This window comes from Lagopus muta, chromosome Z (assembly GCF_023343835.1).
Source record: "Lagopus muta isolate bLagMut1 chromosome Z, bLagMut1 primary, whole genome shotgun sequence".
In the NCBI taxonomy this organism is placed as follows: Eukaryota; Metazoa; Chordata; class Aves; order Galliformes; family Phasianidae; genus Lagopus; species Lagopus muta.
The window spans coordinates 56,079,997-56,105,617 of NC_064472.1; the positions used below are offsets into that span (position 1 = coordinate 56,079,997).

General features: G+C 39.8%; 1 protein-coding gene across 3 annotated transcripts in view; it reads left to right on the plus strand.

The window, feature by feature from the left end:
* Positions 1–25,621, plus strand: part of KCMF1 (potassium channel modulatory factor 1) — a 61,215-nt gene that overhangs the window by 5,274 nt on the left and 30,320 nt on the right. For 2 of the 3 annotated variants that reach the window (XM_048932347.1, XM_048932348.1), the window contains exon 2: positions 23,186–23,353. In XM_048932347.1, coding sequence (XP_048788304.1) covers positions 23,186–23,353 — 168 coding nt within the window. Of the gene's footprint in view, positions 1–2,680; positions 2,783–23,185; positions 23,354–25,621 lie in introns of all 3 variants that reach the window. The other variant, XM_048932350.1, reaches the window with a different exon arrangement.

The following is a 25,621-nucleotide window of genomic DNA, read 5'->3' on the forward strand; positions in this document are numbered from 1 at the left end:
CTGAGGAGCTGTGCTCAGTTGAGCCCTCAGGAGTTGGGATGTGTTAGAATTCAGCTGCACAGACAGCACTAACTCCACCTTCTTTGAGCACCTGTGAGGCTAAGTGACGTGTTAGAGCCACGTGTTACCCCCACTCGCTACCCCATTCTCCTCTGGGGTGTGCAGGAGACTGCTGTATGTTAGAGCATAGCTCTGGATCTGTGGAGAGAGAGCAGGTAGAGGCACTACAGGAAGAGAGAATGGTTGAATTCTGTGGGAACTGGAGCAACCCAACTTCCTTTCTCTCTGCACAGTTCATGTGGAAGGCGTGGCAGATCACTTAGGAGGCAGTTCATAGGTAGCTGTTAGCTCCTGGTCTTAATTTCGTGAAGGCCTGATCCAAGCTTTGGGCATTTGGACATTTGCAGCTGCAACTGTAAGAACTTCAGTGATATGCTTTGGAAATGCACCTGTCTATAGAAAATCAAATGCTCTGAAAAATGGATCCTTTGGTGTTTCAAATTGGGCAGCTGGATTTAGTAGACTTGCTATTTCAATCCTTGTGTTTTGGTTTCCATCAGTTTCAGGGGAAGAATTGTACCACTTTGAAGTACTGTAAAAGTTAATCCAGTATTTATGCCACACTGAAGTCTTTCTGCTTTTTTATTGAAAGCACTTTCTATCAGAAAAACTGTTGTCAATGCAAGTTTTTAAAAGTGTGTGATTAATAAAGGCTCAGGCAGACCAGTGATTATAACATTTAATGATTATAGCAGTTAGTTGTTTCTTTGCTGAATGGCGCACTGAGCAAATAGTTGTGTAAGACTACATTTCCTACAGATTCAGATCTTTGGTTGATCTGTATTTTAATATCAACAATGTTTTAAGTTTTCAGTTTTTGTTCTTGGAAGATTTAGCATAATGGAGGAGACATTTACAAGCTTGATTGGAGGCAGGAATGTCACTCGCCTGTATAGAACTGGCATTTCATGTCGCTGTTTGCAGTCTGTGCATGCCAATCTCAGATTGATACTCAAAGCTCAGGGTGATGTTAGCAACATGGAACATACATGCAATTTCTAACCATGCAGAAATTTCACCTCATATGACTCCTTTCCTTGTGAGTCCATAATCTCAGTTTTCTAATAAGATAAGATAATACTCCATTAATTCAAAAGGGTGGTGAAAACTGAAGTGTTTGTATATACATACAATTGGTATATGTTGTAAAACAAACAGAAGAATTCTATTTCAATGTAGGTTGAATCTGCCAAGTATTCAGATCAAACAGTTAAAACGTTGGATTTGACATTAAGCATCATGCTAGAGGTCTCTTGACTGTTTCAGGTTTGAATGTGGCAGCGGACTATCTCAAGCCTCATGATCTCTTTGGTTCCTATACCTTTCCCATAACATCACCCGAACATCTAGTTTGAACTTACTCCTATCATTGTTCTGTATTTATTATTCTTGTGATTACCCGTACCTTCATCTTTGCGTAGCGTTGTTATAATAACTTCTATGCAATGAAGTAGGACTGTTTTGAATTCAGTACAAAACATAGGCAAGTTCCGTAGCTTTACTGGTGAACAGTATGTATAAAACAAGGCTTCAATTTTGAGCTGTTTAAAAACTTTTATTTACGTTACTGACACTTGTTAAGCTGATGAGTAAGGTCTGTCCTGAGTTAAAATTGCAGGGCATCAGCATCAAAATGCCTTTATCTTTAATATGCCTTTCTATCTTTGTGTAACTTCTCTTAATCCGTAGGTCTCAGAACTGTAATTCAGAGGTGCTTGCAGGTGCTTGCATTATTTCTGCCACTGAAAGTCATTCTTACTTGGAATTCAATTTTTAAGTATGCATATAACTCACAGGAGCCTCCAAAGTGTTTGGCAAAACATATATGTGTATGAATGTTTCCAGACTTGTTCAAGATGTAGTGTGGATGTTAGAGGGAGGCTGGATTTGTTTTGTGAAACTTGTATTTTTTTGGTCTTAAAATGTGATTTTTATTATATTCAGTGTATAATTTACCTAAACACTGGAATTCTTGTTTTTACTACCTATTTCTTACCCTGCAGTGAAATTCATGAATGTGTTCTGTTTTTTTTTTCAATCCTGATTGCTTTATTGGGAACTTCTAGGAGACTTTATCTTAATTTTGTATCCACTTGTAATTGGAGACCTGGGAGAATCTCTTTAAGCTTTATTACAATCAAACAAGAAATCTGGACGTGGGAAACTATTTTCTCCCTTTTGCAGCAGAGTATGAGGTAGAGAGTTCATCATTCTCAAAGGCATCTCTACTCAAACTACGAGTAGTGGTGGTGTTGCCCGTTTCTGTGAGATTTATAGGTGCAAGTCTGTTACAGATTTTTTTACTCATGAGGACATCTCAGTGGTATACATTGTTTTCATGTATTACTACATGCACGCTAGTAGTCTGGATTTGTTTTCAATTTAATTTTTCAAACCATTTCACATTTTTCATGAAAATACTTCTCCACTTTTGATTTGGGTCATTCCATTATCGTAATGACAACACAGCTAAAGAAAGACTTGTTTTTTAAATAATAAATTTATAATCAATTTCTTTTAAACGTCCTGCAAGATATGAAGGAAACAACAAACTGAGTTTAAAAAATTAAAAATAAAAATCTGGATCATAACTTTTTTTTTTTTTTTTTTTTAACCTCAGGTCAGATTTGGTCTTCCCCCATCACTTCTGCTATGTCCTGGTGCCAGATTCTTTTTGGGAGGCAATGTTTCTTGTCTTGACTGACAAGAGGTGCTGTCTCTGGTAGGATAAATTCTCTTCTTTATTTTCCTTCTTTTTTGTCTTTGAACTCTATCCCTCAATTTCATTTTTCTTTGTTGGTGTTCTTTCTTCCATTTGCTGTTCTGTCCCTCTCCTACTTCTCTTCATAGAGAGGGGGTATTTTGTCAGAAAGATCTGGGAAACTGTGCAGGCCCATGTTGGAGTCAGATGTGGCTGAAGCTTAATGCCTGCCTCTGGAACCCTCTTTGAAAAGCAGAGCTTTAGTATTTCTTGTTAACACAACTAACCCTAGCCTAAGGAAATAAGCATTGCCAAAAATATTTTTAGACAGCAGGTTCTTCAACCTGTTGTAGAAACAAATTTGTGTTTAGGTTTTCAGCTGAAACAAATTGGTTTCAGAAGTGAAAATTCTGTGCAGTTACCTGGATAACACCGAACCATTCTTAAACTGCTTGTTGAGGAGGGTTATTATATGAAACTTTTAAAAACAGTTGCAAGTGTGGGTGATATAAAAAGCCTGATTTCTTTTAGCTTATTGATAATAAAACAGCTAGTACTGTTGGATAAAGGATATTACTGTTGGCCAGTTTTCTTAGACTGTGTTTACCCTAGGAAATTGAAAGGGTAAGGTAAAATCCTTATGTATAAACAGTCGAGGAATTTGCATGAAGTAATTATACAGATGGGAGAAAGCTGTTTAAGAACATCAATATTAATATTGCAATTCTAAACCAACTTCTAAACAAATTCTGTACCTCCTCATACCATCTGAGTTACTCTCCAGATGCTTGATAGTGTGGCAGGAATGTGATGGCAGCTCCTGGCAGCAAACATCTGAGCACGTGCCTGCAGTGGCATTAGAATTATTTGGAGACATCCTGGAGATGGCAGTGCTGTGAACTGCTGAAGCTGTGATATTCCATGGGTACCTGCTTTGAATGTCCTCACCCAAGCAGCAGTAGATCCTGTTAGTGTGTAATCGTGAAAGGATTTGTGTGATTGCCTTTAACTTGTCTTTGCTTCTGGATAAATAATTATAGCAAGAGAGGTTTGTTGTTTCTGTATTTTTTTGGGCATAAAAAAAACCACACTAGTACGTGTGTGTATTAGCTGTGTGCTTAGTTTTCACCTGGAGTAAGTTTGAAACTGCTGGAAATCTTACTACATAAACATTCGATGGTTGGGCCTGCTTTTATAGTAGATGGAAATTAGATCTGAAGAAATCTGTGGTTTGGATGCAAGAGTTTGTCTGTGCTCAAGGTCCCATCATTTCACTTTCACTTCAACAAAGCCCATGTATGACTTATTGCAACAATTTGCATGTGCTTTTAATACAGGCAGTAAAGATGAGGTGTGCTTTACACAAACGGTGTTAAGTATACTCTTGTTATGTGTGCATAAATATGCAAGCTGAGGTTGCCTCTACAAGTGGAAAATTTACAGTGAGAAGCAGCTTGGGGTTCACTAGTGAAATCTGGTCTGCAAGAAAAGCTTCACGAGGGATAATAATGGTGGAACTTAGCTCGCAACTAGGCAAGCATAGGTTTACCACTGCAGTTTTGCAAAGTTTCTTAGGACTTTGCCTTCTCACCTTCCAAAAATAAGTCCATTATCTTCAGCACCCGAATTATTATTAGTATCATTTTTTCATGTGCTTCAAGTAGTCTTTTTCCATTTAAAGCCAGGTTTAGAGAGAATGAATTGAGGTGGGGAAAGAATTCAGGATGCCCTTTAATGCAGGTGCAGAAGTAAGATACAGATTGCACAATTGTTGCTGTAATTATAAACTTTCCAATATAGATGAACATAACAAAACTCATGTAGTATTAATTCCATACCTGTCCGCTGCTTTTGTGTATGCTGCTCAGATGAAACAAAGATGTTAGCAAGTATGTTTGGATCTCTGGCTATGAAGATGGACGTCTCTGTTGTTCCACCTGCAAATAGTGGCCAGTTTTTCTTTTGTGTAGACGTGCCTCTGCTGATTATATTAAATACTGTACAGGTTTTAAGAAGGTGCAGTGGAAGCTGTGCAACATGTCTTGATTCAGGAAGATGTCAAATAAGCATTTCAGCACGCTTCTACCTTGTCCTTTTGATTTAGAAAACCTAATGTAAAGGTGAAGAGCCCATTTGCTCTTTTGACTGCAGAAAAAAAGAGATGCCATGACCTGAAAAGTACCTTTCCCCAGATTGTTTTGGCGTAAGGCCTATGGATTGCCAGGAGATATCTGACAATATGAAGTGTTCCTTATTCTGGAAGACTTTTGTGAGGACCTCAGGAAATAGCTTGATTTTGCTGTAGAAGAGTAGCTTTATTAGTGAAGAATGTTTTCAGGATAATCGGCTGTTATTAATCAAACTTAATGGCAGAGGTTGCTACAGGTTATGTTTTTGCGTCCAAGCTGCTGCCTGAAATTTACTTAGAAGCATAAGATCTGCTGGATGCAAACTCTTAATGTCATATTTTAAAAAATAGCATAAACTGAGGACTACATAAGTTTTGGGGGACAGAGGAGTTTAGTTTGATATGATGCTACTGTCTGCAGTGTATTTGAGCCAGTTAGTACAACTCAGGGCTCTGTTAGTGTTTTGTTCTTGGAAGCATTAAGAATTCAAGGAGTGTGACTATGAAGCAAAAGGAGTGGATTGTTGAGAATAATGTGTCAGAATAGACTTGTTTAGCCAAAAATTAAGTACTCTGGGCTGATACTGGTCAAGGTGCAGGACTCCTGACTCTGGCTTTGAGGAATGCTGCGATGTCATCTTTCAGGTCAGCAGATGATGATTACTTCTTGTAAGCAATTGTGTTAAGCATTTTCTTGATCTTCTTCAAAACATATTTTTCTTCTCTTAGTCCTTTTTCATTAATTAATGCTATTGGAAAAACAGACACTTTTGTATCTGTATAGTAAGCCACAGCATCAAACATCGTTGTTGTGGAAGAAGATCCTGCCTGTGTGCTCCTTCATGGTACTGAGCATCTGGAGATCTTGGCAGCGTATAGCAGTTGTAAATGTCCATACTGTCCTTCATTTGAAGGAGGGCCAACTGGGCATGGCTCATCGGAAGGCCATGGCATGGGCACTTCATGCAGGGCGTTGAATCAGGGAGTGCTAGCAAGGTGAGTCCTCCCCACTGTCCCCACTGAGGACACCAGCTCACCAATTGGCTCCCTCCCAAGAGTACAAATCTAACTGTGGTCTCCAGAAGGCCAAAGGCTCTTGCCAGCATACTGTCAATCCAGACAGCCTGCCCAAAAATGTGTCAGTTCAGGTCTCCGGTTGCAGTGAGTACCTGAATCTGTCCCTGCTGGTAAAGGGTGGCAGGGATGCCACCTGTCTGAAGTGTGATCAGGGCAATGATCTGCTCAGTATGGTGGTAGAACTCGAGGAGGAGGTGGAGAGGTTAAGAAACATCAGGGAATGTGAGCAGGAGGTAAATGTGCGCATCAACTCACTGCCATACCTGCAAGTAAGGCACAGGTGTGATATATACCAAACAGTGGTGGACCCTCTGCCCTCTATCATTGGTAGAGGGAGGAGACCTAAGAGATGGGGTGGAATGGACACAGGTCCCAGCTTCGTATCAAACAAGACAGACAAAACCTGTCCCTACCTACCTCCATGCCCCAAGTGACCCTGCATAATAGGTTTGAGGCTCTGAAACTTGAGTGAGAGGAAAGTGGGGATGCAATGGAAGGTCCATCCAGGAGGTTGTATAGGGTGAAGTGGCTGACTCCATGCCTCAAGACTGCTTCTGCTAAGAAGGAAAGAAAAATTATTGTCATAGGTGACTCCCTTCTAAGGAGAATGGAAGACGTCATGTCAGCTAGACTGTACCTGTAGGGAGGAGTGCTGCCTCTCTGGGGCCTGAGTTGGGAACATTACTAGGAGACTCCCTAGTCATGTCCGTCTGTCTGATTGTTACCCCTTACTGATAGTTCAGGCTGGCAGTGGTGAAGTCATTGAGAGAAGCCTGAGGGCACTGGGGCTTTTTGTTGATGGAGAAGGAGTATTTTCCTCTATTCCTTCAGTGGCAGCAAGGAGAACCAGGAAAACCCACCTGATAAAAATGTGGCTGAGAGGCTGGTGCCATTACAGGAATTTTAGCTTTTTTGACAGTGGGACTGTTTACTTGGTGTGTGGCCTGATGGCTGCAGATGGGTCTCACTTGTCTCAAAGGGGGAAATGGAACCCTAGCAGAGCTGGCAGGGCTTGTTTGAAGCCCCCTCAACTAGGTGTGAAGGGGATGAAATAAGACTTGCTAGAGGTGAACCTGGAGGAACAATGCCAGGATTAGAATGAGTCAAATGGCTTAGCTGTAGTACCTCAACACCAGTGCGCACAGCACAGTTAACAAACAGGAGGAGCTGGAAGCCACAGTGTGGCAAGCAAACTGTGACTTAGTTGCTGTTGCTGAAGCACAGTGGTATTGCTCCCATGACTGCAGTGTTGCTGTAAGCTCTTCAGAAGGGATAGGAAAGAAGAAGGGGCAGTGGTGTAGCTCTTAATGCCTTGTTTACATCTGTTTTTAACAGTCAGAGCAGTTATCCTCATGGTACTGTACCCCCTTACCTCAGAGTCTGGGATGGGGAGTAGAATAACAATCCCATTCCTCTCTGTGATTAAGGTGGAAACAGAGACCTACACTGCTCCACCTGTCACAAGTCTATGGAGCCAGATGGGATCCACCTGAAAGTGCTGAGGGAGCTGGTGGATATGATTGCCAGGCTGCTTTCCACCATCTATCTATCAGTGTTTCTGGTCAACCAGGGAGGTCCCAGAGGACTGGACGTTTTCAGCAAGTGTGACTCCCATCTACATGAAGGGTTGTAAGGAGGGTCAAGGGAACTGCAGGCTGGTCAGCCTATCCTTAGTGCTAGGGAAGGTTATGGAGCATCTCAATTGAGATCATCTGGTCTGTGTGGGTCAGCTGGAGTATCAGAGCCAGCCAGTATGAGTCTATGAAAGGCAAATCCTGATTGACCAATTTAATCTGAACTGAATGACTGAATATGACTGAATATGAGCCAGCAGTGCGCTCTGGCAGCTCGAAAGGCAAATGGGATCCTGGGCTCCATCAGGAGAGGGGTGGCCAGCAGGGACAGGGAGGTGATTGTCCCTCTCTACTCGGCTCTTGTGAGGCCCCACCTGGAGTACTGTGTCCAGGTGTGGAGCCCTCAGTACAAGAAAGACATTGAGATTTTGGAAAGGGTCCAGAGGAGGGCGACTAAGATGATCAGGGGGCTGGAGCACCTCCCCTATGAGGACAGGCTGAGGGAGTTGGGCTTGTTCAGCCTGGAGAAGAGAAGGCTGCGGGGTGACCTCATTGCAGCCTATCAATACCTGAAGGGAACCTACACCCAGGAGGGGAGTAAACTCTTCAAAAGGGCTGACAACAGCAGGACTAGGGGAAATGGTTTTAAGTTGAAGGAGGGAAGATTTAGGTTGGATGTTAGGGGGAAGTTCTTTACTAGGAGAGTGGTTAGGCCCTGGAACGGGCTGCCCAGGGAGGTTGTGAATGCCCCGTCCTTGGACGTGTTTAAGGCCAGGCTGGACGGGGTCCTGGGCAACCTGATCTGAATGTGTATGTTTGGTGGCCCTGCTAGGCAGGGGGGTTGGAACTACATGATCCTTGGGGTCCCTTCCAACCCGGGTGATTCTGTGATTCTGTGAATCTCCTTCTGTGTGACCAGATGACCTGTCTGATGGACAAGGGGAAGGCTGTTGATATAGTCTACCTAGACTTCAGCAAAGCCATTGATGCTGTCTCCCACAGTATTCTCCTGTAGAAGCTGGCTTGGACAGTTAGATACACTCTTTACTGTGTAATGAACTGGTGGAAAAGGCCCAGAGGGTGGTGATGAGTGGAGTTAAATACAAGTGGCAGCAGGTCACGAGTGATGATCTGGATTGGTGGTCTGAATGAGGGGACTGAGAGCACCCTCAGTAGGTTTGCAGGTGACAACAAACTGAAAGAAGTATTGATCTGCATGGTGGTAGGAAGGCCCTTCAGAGGGATCTGGACAGGCTAGATGGGTTAAAGCCCATGGGATGACATTTATTAAGTGCTGGATCCTGCAGTTTGGTTGCAACAACACCATGCAGCACTACAGACTTGGGGCAGAGTGGTTAGAAGACTGTTGAGATGAAAAGAATTTATGTTGTTGGTCAGTGCTCTGCTGACCGTGAGCCAGCAGTGTGCCAAGGTAGTCAGGAAGGCCAATGGCATCCTGCCTTGTCACCTATTCAGCACTGGTGAGGCTGTACCTCAAGTACTGTAATCAGCTTTGGACTTCTCACTACAGGAAAGACATTGAGGCCCTGGAGCATGTCCAGAGAAGGGCAATGGAGCTGTGAGGGGCCTGGAGCACAAGTCTTAGGGGGGACAGCTAAGGGAAATGGGGTTCTTCGGTCTGGTGAAGAGGAGGCTCACACCTTACTGTTTTCTGAAACTCCCTGAAAGGAGTGGCAAGGTGGGGGTTGTAACTAGCAATAGGACTAGAGGGAGTGGCCTCAAATTGTGCCAGGGGAGATAAAGATTGGCTGTTTGGAGGAACTTTTCCGAAAGAGTGGTGATGCTGTGGCACAGTCTGCCCAGGGAGGTGGTGGAGTCACCATTCCTGGAAACCTTCATGAACCGTGTAGATGTGGTACTAAGGAGTACAGTGAGCAACATTGGTGGTCGGTGGACAGTTGGACATCATCTTAGAAGTCTTTTTCAGGATGATTCTGTGACTCTTCCTGTTAATCCAGGAACTCCAGAGAAGCTACGTGGACTCTAAGGAGTGTCTCAGAAATGAAAAAATACAAAGGAAATATTTTCAATGGGTCTGGTGACCTATACTCAAGACAAAGCAGACCTTGGGATATAAGAAGACTAAAGAGACTGTGTACAACTAACAGAATTATGAATCCTTGTGCTTTCTTCTTGTAATAATTCTGTTTTCTAACTGTACACAAGAGAAATTATCTATTTGTCTGTACCACTGACTCTAAATTGTTGTGCTTGGTTTTGTTATGTGAACTACAAATAAAGAAAACCCCTATGAGTATATTACGTGGACGGTATTCCGTTAATTTGCAGGTATGTATGAGGGGCTGAGCTGCTCATCTGAGTAATGCATCAGAATGAGGTAGTTGCCAGCTCTAGCACACACAGAAGATTCTATAAGGAAAGCAGTTAATGCTTACTGTTTCCTGTATGATCCACAGAGAGCTCAGAAAACCTGTTAAAGTAGCAGTAGCTTGAAGTTGCCCTGGGAGCACTGGTGTTCTGTACCATAGATGGCTTGAACAGGCCAGGGGTCTCTTTCTATCCCTGCTCCTCTGTGACACCACCTTGAAAGTTTCCCAGGTAAATGGAGAGTTTTAAGCTCAAACCCAACCTCTTTGCCAAGCCTCTGTGGGCCATGAGGCCATGCTATCTTCATGATAAAACTAGCTGCATGTTTATGAAAGCTTTCGCATACCACAGTTGAGAACCCAGCACAGTGTGTAGTACAGCAGTCTTAAAAATATTTGTGTTTCAAGAAGGTACTAACTAAACAAGGAACAAGTATGAGGGTGTGCGTTCTTCTCACAAACGTTTGAGAATGTGAGATAGCAGCTTAGCCAGCGAAAGACTACCTTTCCATGCAGAAATTGAGCAAAGTGCAATAGGAAGTAAAGAACAGAGGTCTAGGTTGATCTGAAAATATTAAAATAAAACTGAAAAATGCAGCATTTATTTGTTACTGTACTAAATTAATGAGATGCAGAAGAAACTATGAGGTAACGCAGTGAGAATCTTTGGTATCTCCTCCTTCCCCAGCTTCGTTATATAGGTTTTTTTTTTCCTATAAAATCTTTGTTGTAGTGCTCACTTTCCTAATTAATGATTTTAAATTCTCTTTAAACAAAGATCTGTCAGAACTGTTTGTACAGCTGATTTTTCTTTATAATTGACATACTGTTCTGTGCATTTTCTAACTTCAGTGTGGCATCTGTGGTGCCTACAGTAAGGAGTAATAAGATCTAGTTATTTTTGATGCTCCTTTTTTCTCAAATTATGAAGTGGGATGTCTGTTTTGATAAAATGCTTTGTCATTATGTTTGTACTCTATTGTAGTTCAGCAAATCTCAATAAATTGTAGTGTTAAGACAGAGTTTCCGGATTTTTACAGCTGTGCAGTAAATAGGTGTTTTCAATGCAATTGTTATACGTTTATTGCAAAGGAATATGTCAGGAACATAGTGTAACTGTCAGTTTTAGACTTTAGGCTTTGATATGGTGATGGATGCTTTATGGGAATGTATTTTTGTAAAATTTTTTGGCATTGTTTAATGCCCTGTGTCATTTTCTGTTGCAAGGCTGGATGACTTATTTTCTCCTATTCAGAGACAGGACATGAGAATGCAATAAGTTGTTTGTGTTGGTTTTGGTTTCTGAAGGAAGATCATAAAGTTGTGTGACCTGACTCTTGGGGGAAATTGAACCAGAGAAGTTACGAATTTTCTTCAGGAATTTCACATGGAGGATTTGAGAGACGGGGTTTTGGTGGGACAGAACAGTAAATTTTTGTTTTTTTGGGTCTTGATTTTAGTGAACCTTCTAGTGTTTCTAGCAAATAGAGCAGAACAGCTATACTGATGGCACAGTAGCTTTTAAGAGCTTTTGTCCTCTTCTACCTCACTTGAAAACAAATGCTTCAGATACTGGTCTTAGTGTACTGCTAGTTTCTAGGCAGATAATCCTTGTTAAGGAAGATGGCTTTTTTCTGTTCTGTGAGTAGTTATGAACTATCCGTTCCTATTCTTTTACATTTCTTAATATGTTTGGGATTTTATGACACAATAATAGTGAAGTTGATGAACTTGTATTTGGTATTTGCTGCAGTAAATAGATCTCTTCCTACCTTGTTTGACAGGCATGGTAACTTTTACTATGTTTGTACCAGGTGCTGCTTTTTTTAACATACTGAATTATGAAGTTTTTCCTGAAAGTCATGTTTTCTTTGAGGAAGGGTTTGAACAGAACTACTGAAAATAGAAAAAAATTTGTTAAAACTTGTTTGAGCTAGTTGCAGAGAAAGCAGTAGTTACTGAAGATTTGTGAGCTGTGATGCATAGATCAGTAACGGCTTTTTAGAGCGTTTTGTGATAGTAATTTAGGAAAATTATTTGACTCATTATTTTCAGATGCTGTTAGGATCGTTACTAAATCAGCCTGAAAAGGAATTTGGTTTTCTGTGTAGAGAATGGATTGGACTGTAAGGGAAATATTTAGAAGATGATTTCTGTTAACTTTTCATTACTTATGCATGTATATGTGTATGTGGTACAACAGGAGAAGAAAAGAGATAAAGCTAAAAGTACTGTTACTGCTGAGAGGAAGAGAAGGCAAGGTAGGCCTTTATGTGGTTGGCAAGTGGCTGGGTCCTAAATTTAGGGACCGTAGGAGTAATTACCAAAGAAGTGTGTAGCGGAGAAAGGAATGGAACAAATGCAGAACTTGACTGGATTTTGCATGAAATCTTTTCTTGCTTTAGAATACTACATTTCCCACAGCACTTTTCTGCTATAGCTTTTCATCGTAAGCAATTGTTGTTTCTGCGGGCTTGTTATCTGTCTGAGAAGCTGTTCTCTACAAAGAGTGGGAGTAGAAGCAGTTGCCAAGGCATTCTGTTTATGTTCATAATAAGAAAAATGCCTGAGAGACCAGGGTAAAACACTGCGTAAATGGGTATGCTGTAGTTTAATCTCCTGTTCCCATTTTTAAAAGTCATGTTAACATTCTCTTTTGTGTTCAGAGAAACTGGATTATTTTTGCAAGTTGAGAGCTTGTGGTACTATGCAGAGAATTTTTTTATGCCATTGTGATGTCGCTCAAAATGGTGCTGTTGAAAGTAGGCTGTAAGTTTGAAAGTGTTCATCTCTGTAAGGCTAGTTGGGTTGTATAAAGCTTGCTGGCTAATGGGGAGGAATCTGGCTACGGCCTGCCTTGTGTGAGACATTTCTTGCTTCTTTCCCTCCCTCTCCTGTATGCTTTCAGGTTTTGTTTTCTGGACATGAAAAGTCTGTTTATTTCCAGGCTGCTCTGTGCAGGGTTTTACTATAAGTCTCATCTGCTGTGGGTTGTGTTTTTTCACAGGGTATTACTGGGGGTGTTTTTGAAAACTGCTGTCTTTCACTTCTAGCCCTGTGATTGTCCTGCCAGTGCTGCATACATGTTGCATTGTTACTTGTGCTAAATCTTGCTTGTTCTCCATGCTGAATGGGAGATAGGGTTGCCATGATTCCCTGTTTCTTAAAAGGATCAGGAGTAGGTCTGGGTGTGGCAAAAGAAATAAAACTAAGTCTGTATGTCAGACATCAGAAGTATGTACAGGCTAGGTAGAATACTTAATTTCTGCTGAATTTGCAGTGAAAACCAAAGAGTTTTGCCTCTTCCAGGTATGCTGAGACTTGATGTTTTCTCTTACCTGTCTGAAACAGTGGATAGTAGACTTTCAAGCTGTAAAGCCTTCAAACTTCTCCTCTTCTTTGAGCCATACTGCGCGGTTCTCTGTAATGCCTGATAAAACACATTTTGTTCTCCTTGTTGATTTTTCTTTTTTTCCTCTTTTGCCAATCTTCTTAAGTAATAACCAAAACATGTGAAGACTGCCTAATTCTGGCAGGGCTCAGCAGAAGTACCAGTTTTTCTGTTTTATTACTCCTTAGAGTTTCCTTAGTGTTTGTTCACATTGCTTATGCTGTTGAACTAATTATTGTGTGATGTTGTTCTTCCAAGCCTAATTCCTTTTCAGTTGATGTTAACCTATTTATCTTTAGTCCTGAAAACAAGTCAGGAACTTGGTCCTGTTCTATTAAATGAGAAACTTTGCCACTGATTTTACTAGATAAAGGATTTAACCCGATGTTGTTACTGTTGTTTTCTTGCCCTGGCACTGTTTACAGCTTTCCACAGTTTAAGTATTCTGTTAATAGAATTCATGTGCTGTTTGCCATTTCCCAGATTAATGGAGTTGTTAAATAAGATCGTGACTGGTGCCAGTTTCTTTGCTGTCACATTACAAACTTTCTGTGCTGTAATAAATGAAATTTGTTTAATTTTAATGTGTTTACAGTACTTTAGCAGGCTTTCATGTTGTGGGGTTTTTGAAGGCCAAACTGTATTAATAGAAAGATCAGATTTGAGGCATTGCTGAAATATTCAATTAGAAGCCCAAATCTGCTTGATCATGAGTCGTTGCAGAATATATGGCAGTTTTTAGATCTATTTTAAAGGTTTGTAAAGTACGTTCTGGCACCTTTGACTGTGATTTAGTTTTTCTGACATTCAGAGTTTTGTTAGTTTTTAAATGTCTAGATGTGTTGATTGTAATACTTTCATCTGAGAAGATACCTAACTTACTGTTATTTAAAAGTTTGGAAGTCCATGGTAGTGTTAGTTAAGACATCTTTGTTCTATAGGAGGCCCAGAGTTAAAACTGTAACCTGTTTTTTTCTTTTGTGTGTGTTTGTGTGAATTCAAAGGTTGACTAATAAAGACCCTGATCAGGATATGAAGCAGACAAAGCACTGAAGTCAGTGACTATTTAATGTGATTTTTTTCAGTCATTCTTTCTGCTTACTTTACTAACGTGTATCTGAGAAAGTGGTTTGTCTTTAGTGGTATTGTCAGTAACTTGTAAATGTAATAAATATTAGGGGACATAGCAGATGTTATTGCAGGATGTTTCAAGATAGATTCCATGGTAATATTTTGCTAGTCAAAATAAAGCATTGTTCAGACAAGATTGACTTTAAAAACATTTTTAACTGATGTCCTGCAGCTGCTTTCTCATCTTACCAGAAGGAGTTGCCCAGGACTCCCACAAGCTTGTTAAAATTCATCCATGCTTGCTTTTCACATTTTGGTACAGGAGTTGCAGTATTTAATCTGTCTTCTCTCTAAAATGTAAGTAAGGTAGTTGTTATCTCTTTAAAGAGGATGGGGACGGATTCCTCCTGGCTCGTCTGGGAAGTTGTTGCTTTGGAGTATAGACTAACTTACTGATTCTTGGTAAAACATTGTCTTCATAAATTCAGGGTCTTCAGCAGCCTATAGTTTCCGGTTTATGTGCATGGTGTCCCGCTGATGTATATGAAGAGATAAAAGAATCTGCAGGCTGTGTGTAAAATGTTTAGAAAGGACATGGTGGCTCTTGTTGAGGAGAGAGAGAATATATGATTGGTGTTGTCAAGAACTGATTCAGGTTGTGTGTGCGCACGTGTGCAGGACATATTTTGGTGTAATTCAGGATAGAATAAAGGAGTAATAGTTAAACCCCATCTTGCAGAATTATTTGCCTTATTATATTGCCTTTTTCAGCAGTGATTTTGTAGTAGGATAGATGAACTATGGAATCAGTATGGTTGATCACTTGTTTTGGACAATGTTCAGTGAATTCATATTGTTGTTTTTCTATTAGGGAAGTGATATTTTAAATAAAAAAGTTGTATGCCAAGATCTTACTAGCTGGCTAGTAGTACTGTGTGGTTGTAAGAAAACAACTTCCCTCTTCCAGCCAGTTTCAGCTACGATAGTAGTGAGATCAGTGTTTCAAGTCTTCTCTTTTAAAATGTTGCGTGTTGTGTTTGTTTGCTTTGGTGCTTTAAAGGTGGCTAAACTGTTCTTGGGACCTGCTGGTGTTGGTCATCGTGTGATACCACCTACTGGACAGTATGATTGGTACGTGAAAAGTACGTAGAATCTGCCCGTGAGAGTATTAAATCTTGAAGTAGAACCAAATCAGATTTTTTCTTTTTAAATTAAGATACTAAGAGCTGATGAAGTATTTGTGTTTCTTCAAGCATAATTTGAGGAGTAGTAAAAGTTCAACAAGATCAAGTGCTAGGTCCTACACTTTATCTGCAATAATTGCAGGCAGTGCTACAGGCTTGTGGCAGAGGGACTGGAAGACTGTACAGAGGAAACAAACTTGGGGGATACTGTCTGATGCTGGTCTGAGCATGAGCCAGTGGTGTGCTCAGGTGGCCAAGAAGGCCGGTGGCATTCTGGCTGGTATCAGAAATAGTGTGGCCAGCAGGAGTGGGGAAGTGATTGTCTCTCCGTGCTCAGCACTGGTGAGGTCTCATCTTGAGTGATGTGTTCTGTTTTGGGCCCCTGACTACAAGAGAGACATTGAGGCCATGGAACATGTCCAGAGAAGGGCAGCAAAGCTGTGAGGGGTCTGAAGCATGGGCCTTATGGAGAGTGGCTGAGGAACCTGGGGTTTTTTCAGTCTGGAGAGGAGTAGGCTCAGGGGTGACCTGCAGGGGCTCTCTGCAACTGCCTGAAGGGAGGTTGGGGTGAGGTGGGAGTCAGCATCTTCTCATGTGTAATTTGCAATAGGACGAGAAGAAATGGCCTAAACTTATTCCAGTGAAGATTCAGGTTGGATGTTAGGAAATACTTCAGAAAGAATGGTCAGGCGCTGGAATGGGAGGTGGTGGAGTCACCGTCCCTGGAAGTGTTCAAGAAATATTTAGGTGTTGCACTGAGGAACGTGTTTTGTCTAGTGGAAAATACTGGTGATAGGTGGACAGTTGGACTGGATGATCTTAGAGGTCTTTCCCAACCCTGGTGATTCTATGAAAAACAGCCTTCACTGTTGCATTTAGATATGGTGGTCTCCCTTTCAAAGTGGTGTTTTTTATGATGTTTTAAGAAAATGCATATTATTGTGATTATTACTTTGTTCTTCGTCTGGTTTTAATACTGCATTATTGAAACATCCTGTGAGATAGAAACAAGTTGACTGACTTAGAACAATTGGAAAATTTCAAATGAGGACAGAGCACTGTGAAGCTCAGTAGGACAACTTTCTCATCCCTTACACACAAGAGTTAATTTTAATTACCTGACCAAATACTAGTTTGTGTCTGTGACTGTTCCCTGCCTGCCTTACTGCATGGGAGATGCTTTTCTGAAGTGGAAGTAGGGCTATATGTGGAGGAAGTCATGGTAAGGCTCTTCTTCTGTAAGAAGTTAAAGGCATGATGAAAGAATAAGCTAGCTCCAAGGGAAAAAATGACAGCTTCATGGTAAAGGCATATAGGTGATAGCTGATGCAGTGGACTTGTGCATTTTCTACCTATATAATCCTATACAATGTTGGGTACTTAGAGAATCAATAAGGAGCAATTAGTAAATGACTTAAATCTTTCTGTGTGTAAGTTCCACAATGCAGGGTATGATAGCCTTAACAGAAAAACTTCCTTTGGCAGCTTTCTGACATGCATTAGGATCAAGGTGAAAGCTGCATGGTCATCACTACTGCCTTTGGGCCAGCTCTAGGCAATTCCCAGACACAGTGGAAGTGAGCTTTGTGAAAATTGTCAAGGATGGGGAAATGACAAGATGTGGGGGACTCTTCTTTCCACTCTAGACCAAAGAGAGGAAGGAGAAGTGCTGTTCAGAAAACAAAAGTCTTCTTGACCTTCTGGTCTGACATAGGCCTGATTTCCTTCCTTTCTTCTCCTTTCTTTCTAACTGCAAATCTGCATATTCTCTTAGCAACTAAAGTGCTACGAGATTTGTTTGGAGATGTTCTACTCTGGTTGCTTCTCTTCCACAGCGCTACAGGAAGATGCTGCACATTGAGTCCTGTTACTCACAGGCTGTGTGAGAGGGTGAAGCATTTTCTGTACTTCAAGGAGGGATATAGTGTGTGAATTCTCTGTACAGTACTTGGAGTTGCAGGAGTGATGGAGTATGCTAAGTATTGTAGGCCTCAATGTTTGCTGTTACAGTCTGATTTAGTAAACATGTGAGATAAAGTAAGAATCAGACTTCTGCGGCTTTTTTGCTAATCTTCTGGTGTGATTTTCACAGAAACAACAAAAGTTTATATTCCTAGAAAATATCCTCTCAAATTTATCAGTAGCGACTGCACTGGGACATGGGGGTACTAAAATGAGAAATGTTTGGCATAATATCTGCAATGCTATCAAATGGCATATATATTGCTATCTTTAGTCCTGGAAGCAACCAAACAAACTGGGTTGAGCTTATTGTGTTAAGGTCGGAGGATGACTTGTGGCACATAGACTACAGACGAGGTGGTTACTATCAAGAAAACTTACTAAAAAACAAGCCCACTAAAAGAACATCTTATACTGAAAATCATCAGGTGCATATTAAAAGAGGTATTACTTGCGATCTTCAGAACATAAAAGTGAAATGCAGTGCACAGATTGGAGCCATAAAGACAGCACAGCTGTATTTCCTTTTTCAATTGTGTACTGAAGTTAGAATTTTTGAAAGGTAGTTGTGAAAATAAGAGGCCTTGAGCTTTGTCTGGTGCCCTTGGAATTTTGGAGTACTAGTGTAGTTGTGTCAGCCTTCAAAAAGGGTGATCCTCCTCAGTGCTCCATGTAAAGTAAGAAGTAGTGTTCAAGTAGCTGCATTTCCATTTTGGAGGTGAAATCACTGACAGGCAAATTTTCTATTTATGTTGGATGCTTAAAGAATTCAGAGATCTTCTTTTTTTTGAATGTTTCATAATGATTGGTGGATGATATTTTCAGAGATTTCCAAAAATTGAATGACTCATCCAAAGTACTGCTATCTTATTGTTGCTTGAGACAGGAACATGTTCCAGTATGTCTGTGTGGGGAACCTTTGGCTGTATGTTCTTCATAAGCAAAAATAAAAATAAATCAAACCTAATGAATAAACCATTTCTAAGTTCTCCTTCAGGCTTCGCTTAATGATGCATAGCTTTTGCCTTGGTGAGGTGTTGAGAAGTCTTAGTAATGAGCTCACATTCTTATCCTCAAAGACGGGTTGTTGGTGACAAGTAGAAGTGGTGCATCTGCCAACATACTCCTGAACTTTTCCACCTTAGAAGAGATTTCAAATGCAATCTATTGTATTCTGGGGGGATTCCCTTTGTATTGCTGCTTTGTTAGTATTGTCTGTTGAAATAAGACCGTTTTAGCTCCCCTTTGAAGGGATAATTTATATACTGTGTAGTAAGCAACAATTATCTCTTCCTCATTAAAATCTTATCCATCCTGAGCAGGGAGCAAGTTTAGTGTTCCAAAAGGAAGGCATGCTGAAGACCAGTTTTCTGAGTTTTTTTTGTCATATTTGCTTTCAGATGAGATGTCTCAAGGTTCTGGGATCTAAACTAGGTTTTAAGTGTGTGCAAAGCTACCTTTTAAATGCTCTTGGCAAATGCAGTATTTTTCATTTTTTGAGGAAAATCTCAAAGTTCTGTTTGTGCTCTGTTGGGTGGTCAGTGGAGCTCAGCTTCTGTGCTTTGTGTGAAGTACTGAAACAGGTAATGCCACTGTTGCTTCACTTATCAGTATTACAAAGGTTTTTAAGATGGTCACATTGAGTCTGGGAAGTCATTGATATTTCTGGGGTCTCTTGGTTGGTCTAAACAGTGTTGCATGTTCTGTGTAGGCAGTTTCTCAGATTATTTTTATCTGGAACAGTTTATTGGACAATCAGAATAATATTAAATGCCCACAGTATCTGGGGAGGCCAAACAAGAGAGGGAGTGTAGCCCTTTGCTGTGTTACAAATGAGTGTCTGTCCAAGGCAGTAAGCAACATTGGTTTTCAATGTTCAGGAATTCATATTTGATGTTACACTTCAGCTTTGCTTGTGATTGTAAAACAAGCTGTGTTTTACAACATGTGTGCGGCATCCCCAGATCCCTTCAGCATTATTCTGTTACAATAACAGAATAACACACCCTGTTAAGTGTAGGGATGCGTTGCTTTGGTTTTCATTAATTCCTAGCAATATCAGTATTTTGTCATAAGAGCAAATGATTTTTTTGGCCATCAGGATGAAAGTGGGAACAGTGTTTGTCTTAGGATGTGTTACTGTTCAGCATGTAATGGATAAAATGGTTTTGTGACAGTATTGTCCCGGGGTAATTGGCTCTGATTAGGTAAAGATGTGAATCAATTCGGCATAAAATTAAGAATTTGTATTAAAGGAGAAAAACAGTATTAGTGAAATTTTCACACGTTTCCAGATTCTTTTCACTCAAAATGTGTAGTTGCAGCTGTTGACATTGCAATGGAGTGCTGCTGAAGAAGCCATCAGAATTAAAGCCAAAATGAAGCAAGCCTCGTTAGGTTTTAGTGCAATGCTACCCCCTTGTGGAACATGGTTTCCTTCAAATCTTCATTAGTGGGCAGGAAATTTTTCATTAATAGTATGTGATACATGTTATGGAGTATGTGTACTTGTGTTCCAGCAGCAATGCAGAAGGCTTGAGGAAGCCAAGATGGTTATCTGTGGTAATTAACTGAAAATTCAAAGGGAATCTTTCTTGCTCTGTGATCATTCCCAATGGTTGTGTTAGAAAAGCTGAACCAAAAGTTGTCATTGAATAGCAATCCAGGTTAAGAAGATTTCATTCAAGGATTTTTCTAAGTCTTTATCGGTCAGAATTGCATACTGACTGTCTAAGCCTTTCTCACATGTTGTTTTGACTTTTCTTTTAAGTATGAAGTCAGAAACAAAAGCAAACACGCAGTGAAGCCTTCCGTAGCATTTTTTTTCTTTAAACTTGTGATTAATATGCGTGCATCCATTCTAATCTGACAGTCTCGAGCCTGTAATATGCCTGCTGAATTTGCAGTGTAAGATTAATTCAGGGAAATGCTGAAGCATAGGTATATGGTGAACTATATGATATGTTAACGGGAGTATTTTTGAATGTTCAGGGGTTTTACAGAGAAAGGAAAGGAACTTTGGTAATTCCAGTTGTAAAGATTAAAGAAAAATGATAAACAATCAAAGCTTTCATAAGGAAATGAAAGTGTTTGCGACAGAAGAAAGAATAGGGTCAGAGGAGATTATTGGGCTGAGTATTTCAGTTTCGGGATTGCAATTGAGATGGATGGGTGAGTTTTTGGCAGTCGAAGCTTACAAAGAAGAACAGGAAAAACTGCAAGAGACCTGAGTTTTGGTGGAATTGTTTTGGAAAGTGAAGAAAAAGAGTAACTGATGAAATATATTTAAAAAAAATATGTATATATCTAGTGAGAGATCTAGGAATTTAAACACAGGTTTTGTTCCCGATCTAAGGCCTTTAATTTAATTGTGGGATTTATTTTTTTTTTTTCCACTTATTTCCTTTAGGAATGTTTTTCTTTGATTCACAAAAAGGTGTAAAACTGGCATGGTACATCCAGTGCTGTCAGACCTTCCTCTTTTGGAAGGAGAGAATGTGGTAGATTAGAGTTGGGTGTCAAACTGCTAGCTATGAGAGACCTAGAATGCTGCTTTTTGTTTACCTTTATTGTTCTTTCAATCTAACTTCATCAGCAATGCCTACATTTACACTAGTGTTTTTTTTTCTGTTCAGCTGAGGTCCTGCACTTTTCAATACAATATTGATTGTAGGAGGCAAAATTGAGTCTGTTGTTTGAAAACCTTGTTGTACTTGTTTTAAGTACAAACAGTATATTGTGATTCGCATTTACGGTAGAACTCTTCTATAGAAAAATTAATGATTACAGAGTATTTTGGGGAGGGAAAGGGGAGACTTGTACTTCAGAATGACATGAAGTATTGTTATGAAGAAAAAGTGTAAAGGAAAAATTAAAAACAAAACAAAACAAAAACTGAAAATCACATTTTTCCTAAAATAGGAACTATCTGGATGTTTGAGAGAACATGTGACAGGAGGAGTTTGGCAGTTGGAAAGAAGCTGACATCTGCAATAAATCAGTTATTTTGAGTTTGAGGCAAAAAAGGACTTACTGGAAAATCATGGCTTAATACCTCATTTGGAAAGTTGTTAGCCTTTGACACAGACTGTGTTAAATTAACCTGCTTATTTCTGTATGGTGCTAACTTGCTGATGGAGTACTGTAGGTACTTAGTAGCTAGTAGGCAACAGAGACTCCCAGAGCTTGCCAATAGCTGCTAAGTGTTTTGTGTATTGGTAAAATTTGAATGCTGCGTATGTAAAATTTTGTAGATCTCAGCATGAAAATGAGAATAGTAGAAATTTTACAGTTAATGTGGAGATGCCCTCAGAAATTAGGTTGCTCTCAGAGTGCAAATAATAGATTGCATTCTTTAGAGTTAATGGAAGGAAATCTGGAGAAAAGGGGGTGAAGGGGAGAGATTATAAAGCTTGAAGGTGTTAAAACGGCATTCTGAAAATATAGTTTCTGGCTGTTAACAGAGATTGTTGAAGCAGCAGCTTCTGAAAAAAACTGTTCCGTGTTGAGTTACACTCAGGCTGGATATTCAGTAAGGCAACTGAAGACATAGCTTCAAGTATTCATACTGATGCACAGTGCTTGGGTGCTGGAAATGAGGTAGTCCCTTAAGGTAGTACTGTAAGTGGAGAAACTGAAGGAAAAAAGAATAAAATAATGTTGTCTATTATTCAGCAAAAAATGCACTTGAAATTGTTTTGATCAGATAGATTAAAAAAAAGCATGATTGTTGCATTCACTTACTGAATGTGTTAAAGCTTTTGTTCACATGCTACGGAGTAACACAACAAAAAAAGAACAGTTAATGAGCTGATGCAGGCTGGTTTTGTAATTAACACTTGTCATCTATCAACTAGATTAAAAAAAAAGTGGGAGATTAGAGAAAGAACATCACTGTGGTCTCTTCTTCAGAGCTACAAGTAGCAGATCTCAGCTGATGGTAGAAAAGATGTGCCTGAAAACTTTGCCTGTAGCGTATGCATTGTTTTGTTTTGTTTTGTTTTTTTTGTGGAGGCCTTTAATTTACAGATTTAACAGATTGAAAACCACAGGGAAAAAATAAAAAAACCTTGGAAGCCATAAGTCTTACACTGACACTGATAGTATGACTGCCTCAGACTGCAAAGAGTGAGCTGTAGAGGGAAGTATGATGTAGGCATGAGGTGTAGCTTAACTTCAAAAAAAAAAAAAAAAAAACCCAAAAAACTCATATTTTCTGTTACTTTAAGTAGGAAAAGGCCTTACTTTGCAACCTACACAAAATGTTGGGAATGATTATGGTGCTTTTGAAAAGGAAAGCATTAGGATATGTGAAAGTAAAGGCAGATGGGCTAGTGGATTTTTGTCAGTGGTGTCTTGTTTTGTTTTTTTTCCCCCTTGGTCAACCTGTGTGCTGTTCTTCAACAGTGAGACTCCTAAGTGAATGATCGAAATACCAGTCCTACTATCAAATAAATCTGCCTTAAGCTGTGTCTTATCGTTTGTCCTTACTTTACTTCCAGAATTCAAGATCTTTGTTTTCAAGAGCAGTGAATAATTAAGGATGCAGATACATTTTAAAATTGACCTGTGTAGATGTAAGCTACATTTTTCAGAGATGCTTTATTTTTGTTGTTGAGTGAGAATTGAAACGCATCTGCTTCGTGAAAAAATGTTTGCTATTCTTTTAAGCAATTTTATTTGTTTGCAGGTGTCAGCTGCGATGCATGTTTAAAAGGAAATTTTCGAGGTCGACGATTCAAGTGCTTAATTTGCTACGATTACGATCTGTGTGCAACTTGTTATGAAAGTGGTGCAACAACAACGAGGCATACAACTGACCACCCCATGCAGTGCATACTAACAAGAGTAGATTTTGGTAAGTGGTAACTTGAGAGTCAAATCATGTGTTGCCCTATTGTGTTAGTAAACATAATATGGATTTTTCATGTTTCTGCTTTACTTAAACGCCTTTTTTTCCTATTAGTAATAACTGGCTGTGCTGAGTGTAGAGGACTAGAAACGGGGAGTAATGTGTAATTATTTTGGGATTTGTTTTAAGTTCCACTAATTGCAAAATTATGTCTGATAGCAAAACCACACCAGTATTTAAAAACACATTTGTCACATACAACTAGAGTAAGTGGAAGAATGTGTGACAGCAAGGCTGAAACTCAGGAGGTACTTCTGAATGAGACCTCTACTCTCAGACGTTGGTGATGTGGTATGTGAGATACACATTTATTCTAATCCTAGAGTGCAGTCCAGCTGTGTTGTTTTTCATGTGGAGCTTTTCAAATATGATTTCCTAAAAGCTGAATAGGATCACTTCAAAGCTAAGGCTTTATGAATTGTAGGTTTCTTTACGCTCTTGATAATAATGGAAGTAAAATCTATTTCTTCATTGATTCAGATATTACAGAACAGCTGGATATGGGAATATACAGTTGCTTTTTTCAAAGCAGCTGTTAGATGTCTTTCACTTCCTCCTAATTCTCAGGTCTCTGCTTGTCCTGAGACTGCCTTGTCTTGACTTCAGAAATCCAGGCCTTGGGATTTCAGGGTTTAGAAATCAAGATCAGATTTGTCAGAAATCAGAAATGCATGCAATTATTTTAGCTTCTCGGACTTTTTCAAGATTGTTTGTCTTCTCAGACTTTTTTTGGTAGTACTAATTAGTTAAAAGTCTCTGTGTGACTGTGTTAATTTAGAGATCTGGTCACTATTGGTAGAGCACAGTTCTGACTGATTTGCCTTCCAGCGATTGCTGTTGCTGTGTTTTACACATGGGCTAATATTTCCACATTGCCGTGAACGCTGCATGTTTGTAATGCGCAGGGAAAAGGGGGCTGAAACTTGTTTGCTGTAGAGCCTTAAATTAATGTTAGATGCCGAAACTGCAGTGAAGAAACCTTCTAAACACTTGCCGCTTAAAAAATAATAATAAAAAAAAAATTCAAAAATAGCCTGTCATGAAATTGTAACAGTGTCTAGAAAATATATTTTGTTTCTTGCAGCTTGTGTTGTTCTGTGGTAGGAGTGCTTGATGAACAAGTGTGTCCTGTGGCTTAATGTATTTCATTTGCGTAAGTCTTATGTGAAGAATTCAGGGAAGTAATAGAAGGTTACAGAGAAGTGGTATGTAGTGGATTCTCAGGGCTACTCTTGCTTTATTTAGTGTTTGTGCTGCTATGACCTCTTGAAATAAGAGGAGTAAATTTTGTAAATTTTACATGGCTTGATCTCTGAGCATTGTTATGGCAAATAAACTTGTGCATTTTAATACATTGCCAAAACACAGTCCCATGAACAGCGAAGAATGTGGAGCTGTGTTACCTGTTTTCATAAATGATTTTGAGAACAAGTGTCAGGATTGCTAGAGAAAATCAATTTTTGGTATATTTACAATTCTATTTTCAGTTGACATGAATTACCAGATTATGAAATCGAATATTTAGAGTTGTAATCAGACTTTGAACTCAAAAATTGATCATGCCTCTTCACCAGACTTCTGTTTAAAAAAAGAACAAACAAACAAACAAACTCTCTTACCAGAAAGAAATATCCCTCACTTCACAGCTCCTCCTTATTTGTGTCACGGTGTTTTGATACTACATATGTCTGAGAAACTGTTTACAAGTATGAAGTACAGGAAACGTGGCAGTAGAGGTTGGACCTTCTCACCAGTGTTCCATTACTTGTTGTTGCCATGTGACAGATGGCAGCAGAGGGCCGGTCTGAGAGAATGGCAGATGACATGGAAGTGCAAATGAAGCAAAGCTGTGTCAATTATTCCTTGTGGAAACTGTGGCACTCACTGACATTCACTGATGGAGGCATGCAGTGAATGTGAGCACAGTGAGGAGTGGGAGGTATGTTTCAGCAGTGGTTGCTTCCACTGGTGCAGATTTTTCCAAGTGTGGCACACAGGCTCTTGTTCATCACTCATTTTCATAGCTAATAGTGGTCACTATGTTTAAAATAGTATTTTGTAGCTGAGAATGTGCTCCATCAAACTGTGTTACTGTACTCTTTGCATCTGTTGTAGTTTCCATGGAAATAGATAGGCATTACTATTGGTGCCAGAAAGTTGGACTCCCACAGTTTATATGCAGGCAACTGTCGAATTTACTTTTGCATACTGTTT